Source organism: Rhinatrema bivittatum, chromosome 9 (assembly GCF_901001135.1).
Source record: "Rhinatrema bivittatum chromosome 9, aRhiBiv1.1, whole genome shotgun sequence".
Taxonomy (NCBI): Eukaryota; Metazoa; Chordata; class Amphibia; order Gymnophiona; family Rhinatrematidae; genus Rhinatrema; species Rhinatrema bivittatum.
This window is the reverse complement of record NC_042623.1, coordinates 143,674,651-143,694,458: the sequence shown is the minus strand read 5'-3', so window position 1 is coordinate 143,694,458 and position 19,808 is coordinate 143,674,651. Positions and strand designations below refer to the sequence as shown.

At 41.1% G+C, this 19,808-nt stretch overlaps 1 protein-coding gene across 2 annotated transcripts in view; it reads left to right on the top strand.

Moving 5' to 3' along the window:
* The window catches only part of SLC25A36 (solute carrier family 25 member 36), a 178,214-nt gene that overhangs the window by 135,615 nt on the left and 22,791 nt on the right, over positions 1-19,808 (top strand). For both annotated transcript variants that reach the window (XM_029615153.1, XM_029615152.1), the window contains one exon: positions 19,712-19,778. In XM_029615153.1, the coding sequence (XP_029471013.1) occupies positions 19,712-19,778 (67 nt within the window). The remainder of the gene's footprint in view (positions 1-19,711; positions 19,779-19,808) is intronic.

Below are 19,808 nucleotides of genomic sequence, written 5' to 3'. Positions count from 1 at the left end.
CACATGGATAGCCATGCATTAATGGGGAATCACCAATATGGGTTTAGTAATGGAAGCGTGCCTTACCAATCTATAAGGAATTTTTAAGGTATAAATAGACATATGGCTGGAGGAGAGTCAGTCAATTTATAATATGCCTTGTTTGTCAGAAGGTATTTGGCAGAGTACCTCGTGAGAGACTTCTGACAGTTTCTTTTTGTTTGGCAACTGATTAAAAGGCCCCAGTATCAGTACCAGAGGAACTTCTGTTGGAGGTTTACATAAACTGTTGGCCCAGAATGCCGTTAGACATTTGTCCTTTGTATAATTCGAAAAGGCTGCAGATTACACATTTTGGATGTTTCTCCAAATCTCCCACTGAATCCCACTTGGTCAATTTCTCAGCATGAAGAATTTGCTACAAAAGGTTATTTCCTTTTTAGAGGAAAATGTGATCAAGCCTGCTCCATCAGAGGAAAGAAAGTGGAAGTTTTACTCTCATAGAAAACAGGGGAATTCATTCCATCTGTGGTAACTCAAGCAGTAGCAGCTTGGAAACAGCAAGAGTTAAAAGGAGGCAGCCTCTGGCTGTTCCTTAAGTGCATTTTATTTACAGTGGAAATTGCAGTACAAAGCAAGAAAATAAATTAGGCAGCTCTCTTTGAAATTCAGGTATCTCACAAATAAAGGAGCAGTGCAAGCAAAACTGTCAATATAGGAAGCTAACCTTGACTTCAGGCAATGCGCAATCTTTAAACATAACAGGTCTTTAAACTTTGTCACTTTCAAATCTTAAACGTAGCAGGTTTTAGCATAGGGTAGGACTGTTCCCCGGGGCCCACTTAACCCTTCTAGGACTTGAGGTCCTATTACTCTGGTGAAGGGCTCCTTCCTTCACCCAGGATTCTCTGTGGGTCTGAACCTTAAGGAGGACCAGGTGAGACTGCTGTGCCTGGTCCCTTATGGTGGTTTGAGAGAATTTTCTGTATACTCCCTCACACTATTCCTAGACCTGAGGGCTTTGATCAAGTACCTGATAAGGGAAAAGTTCAAGATGGTTTACCTCTGCATCTTGATTCCTTTTCTCAACAAGAGGGATTGGATATGCTCTCTAGATCTGAAATATGCCTACTTCTATATGGAAATATTTCAAGGTCACAGAAAATCTGATTTGTAATAGGGAACCACCACCTCTAGTCTCATGCATTGCTCTTTGGTCTGGCATGCATATCATGTGTATTTGCAAATTGTCTTGTGGTGACACTGCATCTATGCAAATTGGAAGTTTTTCCCTACCTGGACAATTAGCTGATCAAGAGCACTTCTCAAGTCTGTGCTACAGAGTCAGTGGGCAAAATCATCCAGGAGCTGGAATTACTAGGGTTCATCATAAAGAACCCTAAGTCCCACTTGAGTCCATTATATCAATTGCAGTTTATAGGAGTACTGCTAGATATGGCTTGGTCAAGAGCCTTCCTCCCACAAGACAAGATTATCATGTTGAAATCCACAGTGGAGAGAAGAGTGAGTTTGCAGGCACGGGACATTTTGTGGTTATTGGCCTCAATGCATCAACAGTGCATGTTATTCCCTTGGCACTTCATCACATAAGAGCCCAGTGGCGCCACACCTTGCTATGGAATCAAGTCACTCATATTCTTCAGACAGCATCCACATTACTCACTCTCTAAAGAATTGTCTTAGTAGCTGATTTCATTCATTGCAGTCTGGTCAGGGGAGTATCTTTCGAAATTCGTCCTATGCAGATTGTTCTAACCATGAATGTGTCCAAACTGAGTGGGGGAGCCCCTGTAGAGGTATTGTACACTCGGGGCCTTTAGTCTGCTCACGAAAAGTTTCATTAGATAAATTTCCTAGACCTAAGTAGGGTACAGTATTCTTTGAAGGCATAGCCAACAAAATGATTTTCATCCAGATGGCCAATCAAGTAGTGATGTTTTACATCAGCCAGGAGGAATAGGATCGTACTTCCTATGTCAGAAGACCATTTCGAAGGGGATGGTCCTCCTTGCCTTATACCTAGTGGGAGAGGAGAATGTCCTGGCAGACAGACTGAGTTGGGGCCTGGGACCCCAAAAACGGTCTCTATACAAGAGACTAGCAAACCAGATATTCCACAAGTGGGACTTACCTGTGGTAGATCTGTTTGTATACCTTTGAACAGAAATGTCCTGCTTTTCCGTTCCAGACATGGGACTCAAGGTAAGCTAGTCTCAGATGCCTTTACCCTGAATTGAGGTCAGGGTCTATTGTACATGCATCATGCAATTCCTCTAGTTATAAAGTCCGTGTTGAAACTCAAACTGGGAACTTTGATTCTCAGAGTGCCCAATTGACCAAAATAGATTTGGTTTCCACTTCTGTGGCTAATGTCCATCAGGAATCCAGTCAGGCTGAGGAATTCCTCAACTCTCATCATGTAAGATCAGGATCTGTTGCACTGTCCCAACATAAAATCCCTGGCCTTCACAACCTGGATGTTGAGAGGGTAGCTTTGCAACGCCTGGATTTTCCTGAGTATGTTTTGTTTTCTTCTGGCTTTGAGGAAGGATTCTACTAGGAAGTCCTGTGGGTTAAAATGGGCTTAGTTTGCCTTTTGATGTGAGAAAAAGGCCTTAGATCCTTTCTCCTGCTCCACAATAATTGCTTAATTTCCTTCTACATCTTTCCAAATCAGGTCTTAAGACACTCTGTTCACCTCAGTGCATTTGCTACTTAATAGTCACCATATATTAGGTAAACCCATCTCTGTACAGCCTTTTGGTGTCTGTTTCATGTGAGCTTGTTTCATTTTAAGCCTTCTGCTATGTCATGGGACCTGAACATGGCATTAGTCCTGTTGATAAAAGCTTCCTTTGAGCCTACGGTCTCTTGTGAACTGAAGTACCTGATCCGGAAGGTCATGTTTGGTGGCAGTCATTTCAGCTCACAGTCAGTGAGCTCCATGCTCTCATGACTTATCCACCTTTTATACCATTTTTTTTTCACAATAGGGTGGTTCAGCGCACGTATTCTGCCAAATGTGGTGTCAGATTTTTACCATAACCAGTCAGTCATCCTTTAAATATTCTTTCCCATATTACATGTCCACAAAGGTGAAAAAGTGCTGCAGAGTCTTGTCTTTCTGTTTGGAGCAGACGATAGCCTTGAAAGTATACCCTCCTGCGTTTCTTTAGGCACTAATAAACCTGAAATTGCCATTGCCAAGCACACCCTTTCTAATTGGCTAGAATATTGCATCATCTTCTCTTATGCCCAGGCCTGAGTTTGTTGTGTCACATCAAATGTCTGAGCCACGGCAGCGTTAGCCCATGTAAGATTGGCTTTCATGGAGGAGATCTGCAAGACTATGATAAGGAGTTATTGCCACGCATTGACATTGCACTGTTGCTTGGACAGAACAGTACATTTGATCAGTCTTTCCTGAGGAGGCTCTTTGAGATGTAGAACCCAACTCCATTCCTTCAGGGTCTTTTACTTTGGTTCCAAGCTTCCCTCATTTAAAAAAAACAAAACAAAACCAGAAAATGCAGAAATTGGTCTGGCACCGTTGGGATTTTGCCCTATTTTTCATTTTTAGTTTCGTCTATAGGTCTGAATTCCCCATATGTGGGGACAGCCATCCTCCTTGTCTTCACAGAAAGCAGAATTTCTTCCTATATCAAGTGTTATCTGAGGACAGCGAGGTGTCAGCCCTCACAAAACTAGTCTCATGTTGGAGTTGATTCTCCATAATTAAGGACTGAAGAGGGCCCCTTGTGGAGGTATAGCATGCTGCACATGCCCAGTAGGGCAGAAATAGGCAATCTTTTTGAAGTGGTTTGCCAAGATTTAACTCAGGGGTAGGTAACGCCAGTCTTAGGGCCTCATTTTCCAAGCAGTTTACCGCGTGCGATAAATTCGCAAATCGCGCTAACAGCCGTTAACGCGATTTGCGAATGCAAATTAGTAATTTGGTAGTCAGGGGGCGGAGTTGGGGCGGAGCATATGTAAAACGGGAACCAGTTTATCGTGTGCGGCGAAACAGCTGCAGTGGTAGCGCGGCTGATAACTACAACCCTCTGATTTGCGTTACGGAGTGCGCTACGGGCCAATAAAGGGTTATCGTGGTCCACGATATCACCGGACAGCCTTCTTGGAGTGAGCGTCCTCACTCCGACGGCCAGCAAATCTTCACTAGGGACCACTGTTCTTTCCATACATCTCATGTGGAATGCGAAAGTGGCCCCCAACCCCCGACGCTCTTACCTAATCCCCACCCCGAGTTAGTAGGTGGCCCTCCCATAGGGATTCAAATACCTGTCTAGGGCATAGGCACTATAGTAAGTCTCTCTCTCTCTCTCTCTCTCTCTCTCTCTCTCTCTCTCTCTCTCTCTCTCTCTCTCTCTCTCTCTCTCTTCCCCCCCCCCCCCCCCCCCCCTTCGGATACCGACAATATCGTGTGCTGCGATGTTTCTTCGGGTGTTTCTCGCGCACCGGGAAAACATTGCGAATGGCGCTAATGTTTTCACAAACGGCGAAAACATCACCGCACGCGATGTTTCCCCGCTGCACGAAAGAAGCCTCATTTGCATTGGAAACGCCCCCTAATGCGTTACCAATGCGATATTGGAAAATGAGGCCCTTAGTGTCGCAGGCCGGGCAGGTTTTCAGGTTATCCACAATGAATATGCATGAGATATAAGAAAATAAGAAATGCCATACTGGGTCAGACCAAGGGTCCATCAAGCCCAACGTCCTTTTTCCAACAGTGGCCAAACCAAGTCACAATACCTGGCAAGTACCCAAACATTAAATAGATCACAAGCTACTATTTCTTATTAATTACTGTAATAGCAATTTATAGATTTAATCTCTAGGAACTTATCCAAACATTTTTTAAACTCAGTACCACTAACTGCTGAAACCACATTCTCTCTGTGCTGAGTGAAAAATAATTTTCTTCAGTTTGTTTTAAATGAGCACTTACTAACTTCATGGAGTGCCCCTTAATCCTTCTATTATTTGAGAGAGTAAATAACCGATTTACACTAACCAAGTCTTTTCATGATTTTGTAGACTTCTATCATATCCCTTTTCAGTCATCTCTTCTCCAAGCTGAACAGCCCTAACCTCTTTAGCCTTTCCTCATAGGGCAGCCATTCCATGCCCCATATCATTTTGGTCTCCCTTTGCTGCACTTTCTCCAGTGCAGCTATATCCTTTTTGAGATGCGGTGACCAGAATTGCACACAGTATTCAAGATGCGGTCTCACCATGGAGCTATACAGAGGCATTATGACATCCTCTTGTTTTATTTTCCATTCCCTTCCTAATAATTCCTAACATTCTGTTTGCTTTTTTGATTACCACAGCAATCAAAAAAGCCGACTATTTCAATGTAATATATTTGCACACAGTGAAAGAAGGTAGTGCATGGACATACATCTCGTGCATATTCATTTCTTTTGATAGATCTGCGTACCATTGATACTTTTTAAATAAAGTTGGTATGAATGGGCAGACCTAGGCCATATGGTCTTTTTCTACTGTCATGTTTCTATGTTAATAGCCCTAGTTGCATTTTGGAGCCTCATGAAAAAAAATAAATAAATAAAGATGCCTATCTTGCCATTCTTTAGTGTGATTCTTGTCCTTGATTTCCTTTGCTGAGTTCTCTGATCTTGGGCTTGTACTTTGACACTTTAAGCAGCACACAAGCCTCTGAGCATTCACCCTTTTGGAGGAATAAAACTTGACTTCATATGTGAAAATACCTGTTCACAGAGATATGTAGATCCAAATGCTGAGGGCAATGAAAATATTACTTTTTCTCAACTGTAAAATTTCACAAGTGGAGAATTCCAACAAATCATGCTTGAGAACCCTGAGATTTTTAAGTATGTGCCATAGATCCCTACTCTTTGAGGCTCATAAGTTCAAACATTGTAATTCAGCGAGCTGTATTTCCAAATTCTCACTGAAACTGTGAAATCATGAGGTTGATATCAATGTTGTCTAGTTTGATTAGAAAGGAAAAACATTGCGCTAAAATGCTAGAAATATAAAATATGACAAAATTCTGATGTGAGCTCTTACATTTACGTTCTAATCTCAACAACTCTGACTGTGCACTGTTTCAATAAGTCATTAAGATGTTGGAAATAGTGGAAAGTTAAAGAAACATTGTCCTGAGAAAAAAAAATTGCAAGTTTTGCAAGAAATACCTTCCATGTTTCAAAAAAATCCATAACAGTTTGACCAGTACTCTACAGACAGAGGTTGAGTTCATTTAGATGTATAGTGATGTAACCTAGAAGCATTTAGTTGCACAACCCATTTGTCGTCATCCAGTTCAGGGTAGTTTTGACCTTTTTCTGACAAAAAGGTATTGATTCATAAAGACAGTCCACAAAGTGTGCCAAAACCTTCCCACAGCCTAGTCAACGAATGTTGCTGTGCTTGAAACTACCTGTGTGTCAAGGCTGAATTTGCAACAAGAAAATTAATTATTTTTACCACTATTCGTCACATTGTTCAGGTCAGAATTAGAAATCTTCGTACAAAAGATTTTCTTAATAAAATGAAAATTTACCATCAGATGACCAATTTGATCCTCTATGATCTTTATAAAACTCTTTTTTATTCCAACCTTAACAGGGGCACCTTCGGTTGTCACAGAAAATAATTTTCTGATGTCAATTCCTCTTTCTACAAAATAATTAACAAATGTCTTGGTTACATCTTTTTCTGTTGTCACGTATGGATTTTTAGACAACATAGTTCTTCTCGAATTTCATCTGAGTCGCAGTATCTTGCAAGATTGATAACTGTGGTATGTGATTTATATCCACACTCTGATCAAGCGCCACACTAAATACCACTACATCTTTAATGCCACTGTCCGTTTTCTGCCGTTTCACTTCTGTGTCTCTCCACTGATCTGGTAGATACAGATAAATGTTATTCTGAATCAAAACATCCGAAGAACTGAGAAAAACCTTTTTACATATTGTCCATTTGTAAATTGTTTTCCATGTTTTCGGGGCCGGTGCAAGGGAATTAGGTGCTGTATGTGAAACTTCAGCCATGTGCCTGACACACACACACACCCACACCCACAGACACATAAAGAAGTCTATATTTATTTTTCATGAAAAAGAGAATATAAATGTACATTATCTATTACTTTTACTTAATTTCCCCCCTATCTGGACTGGCATGAGGCTGGTTACTGCTCAACAAAATACAATGAGAGAATGTAAACCAAAGGGTGGTAAATGTTAGGGACACTATCTGTCACTTTGCATATAAAGTATAATACATCTTATGGTGGTGGTCTCTTTTGAATCAGTCTTGCAATGGCTTCCATTCACTGCACATATCTGAAGCAACAATATCATTGGAGTCCCCGTGTTGTAAAGCTTGCTCCAGTTTCAAGCATTGTTCCAGAATTTCATTTAGAACATCAATTTGCAAATATTATAGAGGATAGAGGAATATTATAGAGGATGCCAAACACAGAACTAATTTGATGCATCTGCGTGACTCTTTCTTCTTCAACTGATTGTATTTGCTCTGTCAAGGACTACAAAATAAGTTTACTTTGAATTTTTCCTCTGCAATCTAAATAGGCTTATCAGCTTCATATGTGAACTACTTTCACCTAATACAGACTGGCTCTGGTTCAACACATGCAGGTACTTCGAACTCCTCAGCAACTTCACCTGCATTTCCCATTTTTTTTCACAAACCCTTCATCAATCTGGCAGTCTAAAAGAAACATCTTGGTTGCACTCATTTGCTCAGTGGCCTTGTGTATATGTCAAATTACTTCACCTGACGTTGTTTGCTAGTCATAGTGATCTAAAAAATGTTATGCCACGCAAGAGAAACCACAAATTTGAAGCTTGAAAAACCTTTTACAACAACTTGTACATTTACCAGTGAGGTATTGCTAGATGATCCTGTTAGGGTAGTGTCATCATTGATTTGAATTTAGGGCATCATAGATATCACCTAATTGGTCGCGAAGAGGTTTCATTGCATGAATTTCAATTTCCCATACTGTTTCACTCAGTGGTTTCACCTTAAGAGTAAACACATGATGCATTAGAATTTACCAATGATGTTGTGACGCTGAGAAATCTACATAAACATGTTATACTAGTTAAAGAAAGCCATTACCTCAAAGCAACACTTAGCAGCATCACTTACAACCAAATTCAAAGCATGTACACTGCAAGAAACAAAGCTCATGGACTAAAATCCAGAATTTTGTTGCACACCATTTTCTTTCCCTTTGATATTGCTTCAATTGTCATAGTCTTGATCACATACATTTTCAATGGGCAATGACATATCTTCTGACTGAAGGTTAGTGTCTCATTCCAGCCCCAGATGTCTCCTGGATTTATGCTTACAGACTGATAATTATCAGGGTCTGAATCAGTGTCAACAAAGTGAAGAATCATGGTCATTTGTTCAACTTGGCCTACATCTGGTACTTCGCAATCTAAAATGATTGAGACGTTCTTGGCAGCATGAGCAGATGTTAGGATTTCCTCTTTGACGGTGTTGAATACAAGCTGAATCTGTTCATTTAGTATATCTTTGCCAAGGTAGTAGACATGTTTCAGCATTTCTTACCTTACGAAGATGCTCATGCATAAGTGGATCAAACAAAGCTAAATATTCTACAAGTTTCAGGAAATTTCCATTACGAGGGATGTGTAGTCTTTCTGTGTTCCCTGAAAGGCCAGATTTTGCATACCAAGAGCTCTCACTAAAGCAATCAGTAATTTCAAGATTTTCTGCCAATTCTTTTCTTGTTTAATAAGGTGCACATTTTCTCCATCAACTTTCTTGTTTTTCATTTGCAGTTCAAGTTTTTTCCACTTTTAGAAATTCTCAAAGTGTTCATTGCTTCTCTTGTGCGCTGCTAAAATTGTAGATATGTTCTTCCACTCTTTGGAACCTTTATCAAATAGAGGTATTGCACCAATTGTGCTAATGGTAAACCGTATACACAGAAGCAAAACAGAGTCCTTTGAGACAGAGTACTGAAGCCACAGACGGTGTATTTCATCTCCATTAGCAAGTCGTCTTTTATAATGACTTATTGAAAATGTTCTTTGATTAATATCTTTAGGGAAATCAAACTGCAGAACTTGTTCTGGTCCATGTTCCACCAAGATTTGTCTCACATGATCATCACCTTTGGGTAGCAAAGTAGCAGTTACCATAGTTCAACTGATGGCACTTTCTTCTTCACATCCTCTCAAATCTTGATCCTGTTGGACCTCAACTGATTCATCTTCTATATTATGCTCTTCAAATTCTACTTCATTCTGTGAAGCTAGGCAAAACTGTCATCTCTGCTTCAGTCTCAGACAGATCCCTTGAACTACCTTCATCTTGATACTGTGGACAAAAATACTTCAGCAAGGAATCTTCTTGCTTCGCCTGTTTTTCCTTTTTAACCCTTTATTTACAATAAGTGCCTCAGCCAGTTTTTTTCTCTCTGCCATGATGCTACATGTCACGTCAACTGAAAAATCTAAATTTTGTATCAAATAGATATTTTTTCTAGATAAACATATTTATCTATATAGCACACAAATAAAGAAACATTCAAAGTACAGGCTTCTGAGATAACTGTCACTTATGATATGCATATTACATTTAAATGCACTACTCTGGTGCCAACCAGACTAAATGCTGAAAACCCTCCAAATAGACACTCAGAACTTATGTAGGAAAAATGCCATACCATAACAGCACTAACTCTCAGGACTCAAACAGCAGCAATCCTATCTATGAAAAATATTACAACAGGTGCTAGCTAGATCATCAATACACCAGCTACTGGAAGACAGAACAAGTTAGATGGTTATAGATCCCTACACAGAAGACACAATAGCAGAATACTTCACCTTGGTCACACATGCATAATGGAGACAAAACCTTACCAAATGCAAAATAAGTAACCGCAAATTAGAAACTTGAATACAAAAACTGAAATTGAAACCACAAGAAGCCAGACTCTGTAAGCAGTGCAACACTCAAAAAAGAGTAACACATTTGCTCCTGAGGGAATTCTGTACACTGCATAATTTGGGCAGAATTCCTCTCCCGCACAGAATTCTAAAATTCTGCACACACTTTGCAATCGTGGGTAGGCAATAGTGAAGAAAGCATGATCTGTGCAGACTGGAAGGAAGCATCAGCACATTGCCTTGGCCCTTGCAGGCTGTAAGTAAGAGGAGGCTGTGTCTGCAGTGGCCCACACACACTGAAATGGAGCCCATAACAGTCTAAAGGATAGAAGAAAAAATGGAGGGGGCCAGGCCTGGAAAAGGCTAAAGGGAGAGAAAGCAGAGGGTTCAGACCTAGAGGAGGAAGAAGAAAATAGTCCGCTTGAGAGAGATGAAGAAGGGAGGGAGAGAAAAAATGAAAAATCAGAACTAGAGAAGGAAGAAGAGAGCAGAGAGTCAATTTGAACAAGGAAAAGTTTGGGAGAGGAGTAGAGGGGGTCAAGCCTGTGTGGGTGGGGGGAAGATGTCTGAGAAGGGGAGGAAGATCTGACTTGGCGACAGGCAGACTTTTATGTTGTCCCAGGAGTAACATTTCCTTTTATACTGTGAAAAAATACAAATATAAGATGCACATTCCCAAAGTGACACATTCCAATCACTGAATACAATTAGTAGATGAAAACACCAACTCATATTTTGATATAATGTATCAAAACAGTGTGTGAGGGAAAAATCTTCATATATAGTCCCAATAATATGAATGAGTCTTTATTAAATGTCTAGAAATATATCTTCCACTAGAAAAATGCACTTTTTAAAATTCAGTAATCACAGTGAATCCCCTGACACAGTCCATGTTTCGATATTATGCTGCATTGAGAAGGAAAGATTTGCAAAATGGAAATCTCTGTACACATAACAAAATCACAACCTTAGTTGCCCCCTCCATGGGCTTCCTCACGTCATCCAATCGTCCAATCCTTGTTCCCCCTTCCTCTATTTCCAATATTCCTGCTATCCCACTCAATTTCCCAATTCCTGCTCATGTTATGTCCCCACTCCCCAGGCCAAACCCCTGCTGTTCCATCCCTAGGCTTCTCTCCCACCAATTCCAATTCTCTCTCCACCTGGGGCCATTCTCCTTCCCTCTCTCCCTCATTCACCCTCTCATCCAGTCTGTGTCTCTGTTCTTCCCCTCAATCCCCAAATTTCCACCCCCAGTTAATCCCTCAATCCCTCCTCCAGCCATTTCTTTCTCATTCCATGCCATCTCCCCAAGCTTTTTTTTTTTTTATCAGAATCCCTGTTCTCTCAGAACTGCTCGCTCTCTCTCTCAACATCTTCCCTTTCTCTGGCCCAGCCTTTCTTGTCCAGACCCTCCTGATCTCTCTCTCTCTCTCTCTCTCTCTCTCTCTCTCTCTCTCTCTCTCTCTCCCAGCCTTCAACCTAGATGTCACTTGTTCCACTCGGTACAGGCAGCTACTCCACTCTCCTGGGGATGGGTGGGGGAGGTGCCAAGAAGAGAGAAACATTAGATCAGCAGTCAGGTCACGCTTACAGGTTGTACAAAATATGGCTGCGCATTTGATTTTTGGTCTTTGACGAAGAGAGAATGCGACACCATTATTAAGGCACCTTCATTGGTTACCTATCGAAGTGAGGGCAAATTTGACATTAATTACTCTGATGTTTAAGGCAATAAATGGAGGGAGGGGTGCAGGGTACCTACAAGAAAAGATCATATGTTATGTCCCTATGCATAATTTACGCTCTAAATCAACGGCGTTAGTGTTGGGTCCATTTAGACAGGATATCTGTGAACTGTCTAATAGGAAAAGGATGTTCTCAGTTGGAGGCACCTTTGGAGGTGAGGGCTGAACAGAATTGTCTCAGCTTCAAGCAAAAGGTGCCTGGCTTTTCCCATCATAGTTTGGACAAATTTTACGCTGTGAGTGGTACAGGCAGATTTGGGAGTTTTTAATGTTTTGAACTTTTATTTTTAATATATTTTATTGTATATTGTATACTTCTCTGGCCAGATCTGGAATCTGATGTGCGGTATATAAGAAATGATAGATATATAAATACCCTGAGAGCTGCCGCAACGGTCTCATCATCCGGCGAGTTGGCCCAATGAATTCTATCTTGCCAGCTGGGTCTTGCTGCTGCCCCTGGGACTGTGCTGCTCTAGGTGGTCACCACTTCTTCCACCGGCCCTGCATGTTTTAGAACACATAGTGTAATTCTATAACTTCCCTTCTGTGGCTTGATTTTTTTTAAAGTCACAGACGTCAGTAAAGGTACTGCTTTGCTTTCTATTTCTTGCAGTGGTTCATTTGACTCTGCCTTGTCTGCCTCATCCTTGGTGTTTCTTATGCTTCCTCTGAAAATGTCTTTGGATACTTGATGTGGGGCAAGCAGCACTTGCATCTCATAGAGATCTTTATGTTGAAAGAATTCATATTGGTCTCTCCAAGAGGGCCAAAATGGTCGCATATTTAGCTTTGCTTTCTTAGGAACTGCCATTTTGTCCCTAATGGCTGATCCTTCACCAAAGTGTAAAAAATGTCATCAATGGCATGCATAAAAGTTTTCTGGCAAATCAACTAGCAGCAGAGAATGACAGCAGATAAAGACCAAAATGGCACATCTAGTATGCCCATTTGATTATTCTACACTTATGTAGATGTGTATGAGTTCCTATATGCAAATCAACTCCCTCTTCCCACATCTTTTAATTGACTTCCCTGCTGTTTTGTTATCACTCCATATTCATCCAGAATCTGTTATAATGTTGGCTTCCACTATTTCTGCCCCTTCCTGTTAAAAATCCAGATTTTCCATACTCATTAAACCTTGGCTTTATTCATGGCCCCTCCATACAGGTAACCCCACTTTCATGAAGTTTCAATTCAGTTATACCATTGCTATTTAGGATTGTAACCTCCAGTCCATAGAGATTACTTGAATGCCTTCTAAGAAGCTCACATCATTGTTAATGCTGCATTTTGTCTGTAAAATGTTTGATCCTCCACTTAAGTGTAAAAAAATGTGGTCAGCGGCACACATTGCATGTCTTCAGGTTGGGCCATTTGAAAACAGAATCCCACGGTCTGCCTCATTTCTCTCTGTATGGTTTGGTGGAACCATTAAAATAATTATTTCTCACACATGACACACTCTTCTTAATTTCAACATTTGTTAATCATCACTATCCTATAATTTGCAGCAGGTTACACAAAAACGTACTGTAACCATGTGAGGAAACGTATAGTATTCAATTTTTACATAAGCACTTTAAATATTTTAATTGCCATTTTGTCATAATTAGTAATAAAGTTCTTATGTAAAATATGACTGAGACCTATACCAAAACAGCCCTAACTGCTAGTCCTCAAACAGTAACAATCTTCCCTATGAAAAGGCAACACTGTGAATGTTACACCAGCCCCTAAAACATCAATACCCCTCATATTAAGAAAACTGAACAAGCCAGGCTGCTGTAGATCCCTCCACAGAAATTACACATGTAGCTGAATTACCACAGCCCAGTCTCTCATGCACAACATAGCCAAACCCTCACCAAAAAAAAGTGGCCATAAAGTTAAATATAAATAAAAACATGCAAGCAAATACTGAAGCAGAATCTGTGTGCACTGCAACAATGGAAAAATGAAAATACCATTCCCTATAAAACATTAAAGAATAAAATCAAGAAATATAAAACATCAATTATAAAGTAAAATCATACTAATAAATATTTCAAAACTTACAAATGAATAACATCCAATAATGAAAAACACCAATAAAATATTGTTTTAAAAATCAGATATCAAATAACACCCAATAATTAATTAAAGCTAATCAGGATAAAAATGTCCCTTGTTCTCCATTCTTGTGAGCTTTTGATTTACAGTCACTTTAAGATTATTTTAGGGTGTGTGTGTGGATTTCCTTTTTTTTTTTTTTTTGGGGGGGGGATGGAGGAGTTACAAACTTGCTTCTCACTCTCAAGTACACTTCTCAAGTTCTGTCTTCCTCTGTTTCATCCTCCCACATAGTCACTGTCACAACACTTTAGCACACCCTCTTTTTCTCATACAGTCTCACACATACACACACACGCACAGATACCCTCTGGCTCACTCCGGCTGTTTTCCTTTTTAGTTTGTGCCAGTTTACATTACCCTAGCACAACACATACTTGGCATCTCACCATTACACCTCTCATGTCTTGTGTTAGTTTATTCCCCACTCTCTCTCATTTTCTCCCTCCCCTTCCCCTTCCCATATCTCCACTCTCTCAAAAAGTCAGCCCTACAATCCCAGCCAGTACTCTTCCCTTCCCTCCCCAGGCCCAACCCCAGCACTCTTTTTTTCCCCCTTCCCCCAGGTTGAACCTCAGTAGTACTGTCCCCATCTCCCCTCCCCAGAGCCAATCCCAGTGCATGCCTCCTCCAACACCCCCTTCCCTTCTCCTCCCAGTTCCAAACCCAGCACTCAGTGGCATAGCGAGGGCATCCAGGGGCCAATGCATTTGTTCCCCCTCCCACTTCCAACCTTCTTGTATTAAGTTTACAGAAAGTCACACTAATACCAAACCCCAGAAAAGAAATTAACCGAGAGACTGCTGTGAACAGCCTATGGGGTGAAAGCTTCTCAATGCCAGCATTAGTGATTTGTAGGCTTGGTCAAAATACTGAAGATCTTCAGCAGCCTGGCAGCTAGAAAACTTTGTGTGGCCAGGTCACAGATGATTCACCCCGTTCTGATACCTATACCGTCCCTTCTCCCCCAGGCTAAGCCCAGCAGTACTGCACTCCCTACCCCAGTACCACAAGCCAAGGCCAAAACGGTCACCACAGTCTCCCCTCACTTCAGTTGAACTCAGGCGCATGAGCAGTGACCCCACCTGCAGGAGCCTGTTGCCAAATGGCGTAACCAGAACTGGATTTTGTGGAAGGGAGCCCCCAAGTTTAACATGAGAGGGCAGTAGGCATACGGTTATACGCTTAATAATTAAATAGTGCCTTAGCATACACCTGACAATGGATTTCTAAGTAGCATGCAACAACCATCATGCATCATGAGTGACACTTTAAAATATTTTAACAACTTATTTCAAGCACTTACCAATATTGAAAATTACTTACTAATCTGTATATTCATTTATTATAGTTTATAAATACACAATATCATGTAAAAAGCAAAGAACATTTAAGAGAAACAGCAGATCCAATAATGTAATAAAACAAATATGAATGTATTTTTTATGAATCCTTTTTCCCAAAACAGAAACACTCATAATTGTAAGAATTTAAGTTGTGCAATGGGTGCAGCTCAGAACTAGGGCATGCAAAAAAAATATATTCAAATTCTGATGTCACCTCAGTAACAAAACAAACTCCCTCTATTGCCAAACACTTTATTAACTAACACACACCCTCTACAAATAAATAAAACCACCTAGAACCTTGCCATACCATGCCATAAAAGCAGTAACTCAGAACTCAAAACAGCAGCAGCCTTGTCTATGAAAAGGCAGCAATGCACATATTCTCTAGGCCCTAAAACACTAATATACAACCTATGAAAAGACAGTAATACAAATATTATATGAGTCCCTAAAACACTAATATATCACCTAGTGGACAAACAGCAAGCTGGACTGCTACAAATTCCTACAGGGAACTACATGCTAGCTGAAATACTGCATTTCAGTCTCGCACGCAGAGCACAGATCCATTCTTACCTAATACAGAGTAAAGGTCTACAAATTAGAAACAGAAACATGCAGACAAAACTGAAATGGAAGAAACCAGAGACTCTTGAACAGTGGAGTACTGGAAAAAAAAAATAAGCAAAATTCAAATGTATAAGAAATGCACATTCCCATGCCTAAAGATGGCATATTCCAGTTGCTCAAAGTCAGAATAATTTTGTTTTCCTTTTATTGTCTGATCTTATTTTTCTAATCGGTTGGTCCCAGTCTCTTTTTTTTTTTTTTTTTTTTTTTGTCTGTCTCTTCCCAATTCCTTTCTCAGGGACTCTTATTCTCTAATTCTCTGTTTCTTCTCTCTTCTCCTGTCTTCTTTCCTTCCTTCCTCATACATGCACATAGGCTCCCACTCTCGCATACACGCTCTCACATGCTCTTACACGCAGGCTCCTAGTCTCACATGCTCTTATGTAGGCACCTATTCTCACACAAAGACACAATGCTCTCACTCTTGCTTTCATTTTTGCATGCTGTCTCACACTAGGGCTCCCACTCCCACATGTTCTCACACACACACACACACTCTTAGGGACTCTACCTCTCTTCCAGGCCTCCTTGCTCAAGGCCTCCTCTTCTTGGGATGAGCCTCTTTTCTCAGGGACTACCGCAGAATGAGCTCCACAGCAGTTCTGTGGCATGGCCTCCTCTTCTTGGGCTGCTGCAGGATGAACACTGCGGTGGCCCTGTGACATAGCCTCCTTTTCTCGGTCCGCCATGGAATGGGCTCCGCGGTGGCCCTGCAACAGGGCCTCTTGTCTTGGGCCCTGGGCAATGCTGATTAGATGGGCCTAAGCCCAAAATGGGTGGGCCATGGCACAGTCTTGTCTTCACTAGTAGCACACACACACACACACACACACACGTGCTCTCACTTTCAGGCTGCCACACTCCTCTCAAATATACATGCCTATACTCACATACACACATCTCTCACATACATAGACTCTCTCTCTCACAGACACTTCATGTGCGTGTGTGTGCATTCCTATGAGAGCCTATATGTGATATACAGGCTCTTGCAGGTGCATGCACACAGGCACTCAGACACACAGGCTGTCACACAGACTCACACACATACACAGGCTCTCACATAGACACACATGCATACAGGCTCTCACACAAACACATGCACATGGCTTCCTACTGACTTCAAGCTGTGGTAGAATGAGCTCCACCATGGCCCCACAGGTCTCCAGACTTCAGGCTGTAGTGGGATGAGCTCCACCACAGCCTGCCGGCCTTCCTAAGCTGGGGGTGGGGAAGCAGAGTTCTGCACTTCCAGGCACAACTTTATCCGTGGGCGTGCACATCTTCTGTGCCCCAGCAGATAAAAGAGAACATGACGGTCTCTTTTGGCTGCCAGAGGGTTGAACTCTGCTGGTGGCCTATGGTCTCTCTTCCTCTTCGGCTGCCGGCAGGTTGGGCTCTGCCGGCGGCCCCCGGGGTCTCTCCTGCTGCTGCTGCGCCTCCACTTAAGCGAGTGCCCAGGGGCATTGGTTCCCCCGCCCCCCTCACTATGCCACTGCCAGCATTTTCTCCTCTCCAGTGTGCCTCCTCTTCTTCAAAGTTCAACCTCTGGCTCAGGTCCCCCTCCCCCATCATGTTGGAGAAGGGAAAGGCAGGGTAGTATCGGCATTACTTGCATTTTTCCTTTGATTTATGCAATCTGCCACAGTCAGTGATGGCAGCAGCAGCTGCTGGGAGCAGCAGAATTCCAGGCTTCTGCTTTTCTTGGTAAGCAAGGCCTCTAATCAGGCCCCTCTGGATTGGACAGCAGCAGAGTCCCTCCTGAAGCCTGAGAAGGCTGTGTCGCTGGGAACTTCAAAGTGCTGCAAGCTGCAACATCCACAACGGCGGGAGCTGGCATGAGCAGCATGCTGCAAGGTAAGATTCCAGTCTATCTACAGGCAGAATGGTGAACTGGCAGCAAGCTTTTGGCTGCTGGGCGGGGATGGTCTTGGGATCAGGAAGCTTTTCAATGCTGTGCCATTGCTGCTGTGCCAGTAAATATTATCTCACATGCCACAGGTTACCGAACCCCCTGCAGTAGGGCATGCTCAGAGTTTCTCGAAACTTTGAAGTCCAGCTTCATTGCTGGGCTCCATCTGATTTCACCCATGTATGAGGGTTTGCATCCTACTGTCCTTGGAGAACACCTGTTACATGTAAGCAACTCTGTTTTTCCTCACTTCTGCAAGTTATCCCTTTGTCCAATTTGATTGATCCTATATTCTGCCATTGTTCATAAATAGCCATGGCAGATATATTTTGTAAGTCATCAATGCTAAATCTCACTAATAACATAGCACACCACTAGAATACATTTGTTACATGTTGAGCTTAATGCTTCATTGAAACCCTTCCAGTGTTACACAAGCATTTGTATATAGAGAATATATCTATTTTGGTTTAAACTTTTTCTTGGAATAAAATTAATTAGATCACCTATGAGATTCTAAGTTTTATAGATGCATGCAGATCATTTTAAACTAGGACCTGTTTCTGTCATGTTTGACTTTGTGTGCGTGTAGGGGGAGGGGGGGGTGCAGAGTGAGTGAGGTTGCAGAGTTTGTCCGTATTTTTTCAGATACTTTAAAGCATAAATGCACTTACTGACCAATACCTCATGGCACGAGTTAAACTGGTTAAATCCATAATATTCTTATCTTGCTGCTAGTCTTCCACATTAGATAAACATTAAAACAGTTAAGATCCCTTGCCATTTCTATTTTGTTCTCATACTTGTGCATTGAGCAGAAGTAACTGGTATACAAGCTGTGCTTATTAAGATTATATTATTGTAATAACTGAAGGAACTTTAAGAACAAGCATGCAGAAATTTGGTTTCTTGTAATTGAACATTCAAGACCATGCCAAATCAAGATGGTGTCTGACTCCCAAATAAAACATCAAGATTGAACAGTTTTGCAGACAATGTATGTTGTCTTAGGAGGTATATAAATGTAATTACTGTGGACATTTGCAATTTAGAGGTATTTACTGCCTGGCAAATGCCATATACTCCCTGCCTCCCAGCTTTCTTCCTCAGGTTTTGCCACCTGTGAAGTGGGACATGTATTATGTGATGATATCAGTTCCCTCTGTGGTACTGCAGGGCCCCCTTTAACCTCGCTCTTCTGTCTCAGATGGTTGTGCCAGGTATAAGAGGTGCTCTTCTGTTTTGAGGAAGACCAAAATCATTTTTTCTTAACTGCAACATAGATACTGACTTATGTGATAACATAGTATCATAACATTTAGAAATGTTTGTATGCTTGTACAAGTATTCATGGGGCCAAGTGACAATCTTTGTTCATATCTAAATCAATTTTATTGATATTTTAAAATTTTAAGCTCTCCAATTGATCATATCCATAAGTTGCACATTTTAAAAGGTTTTTGGATACCATTAGTGCCTCTTTGCTGCCACTTTGCAGCAGATATGAATTTATAACTTTATTCACTTACTTAGATTGTATCTGATTAATAAAAAGCCTGTACTGTTTTCAGGTTACTCCAATTGCATTTAAATGTGCTTTTAATCATAAAACTGTGCTTTGGTAAAATCAATCTAGAATCCTATTGTCAAAATGTGTTAAAATTGGACTTCTTGTAAGTAATCTTGGGGAGTTAAGGTTGACGGGAAGAATTTTAATAGTTTGGGATCCTATTTCTTTTTTTCATTAACATGTGAAATGGTAAAAATGCAAGAGGGTTCATTGGCTCTGTGGACTTGTAAAAGTCATAAAATGTTGGAGATCTGCACAACTACTAGCATTTCAGTAGTTTTTAAAACTGTCGAGATCAAGATCTTCCTCTTTCTTTTACTGTTATACCAGCATCATACATTACGCTTTTCAATTTTATGTTTTTTTCCTCTTGTTATGTGAAATCTAATTTTGAGATATTTATTTAGGTTTTACTGCGATAACAACGACCAATCCCATTTGGCTAATAAAGACCAGATTGCAACTTGATGCAAGGTAACGCACAACATATATATATCTTTTTTA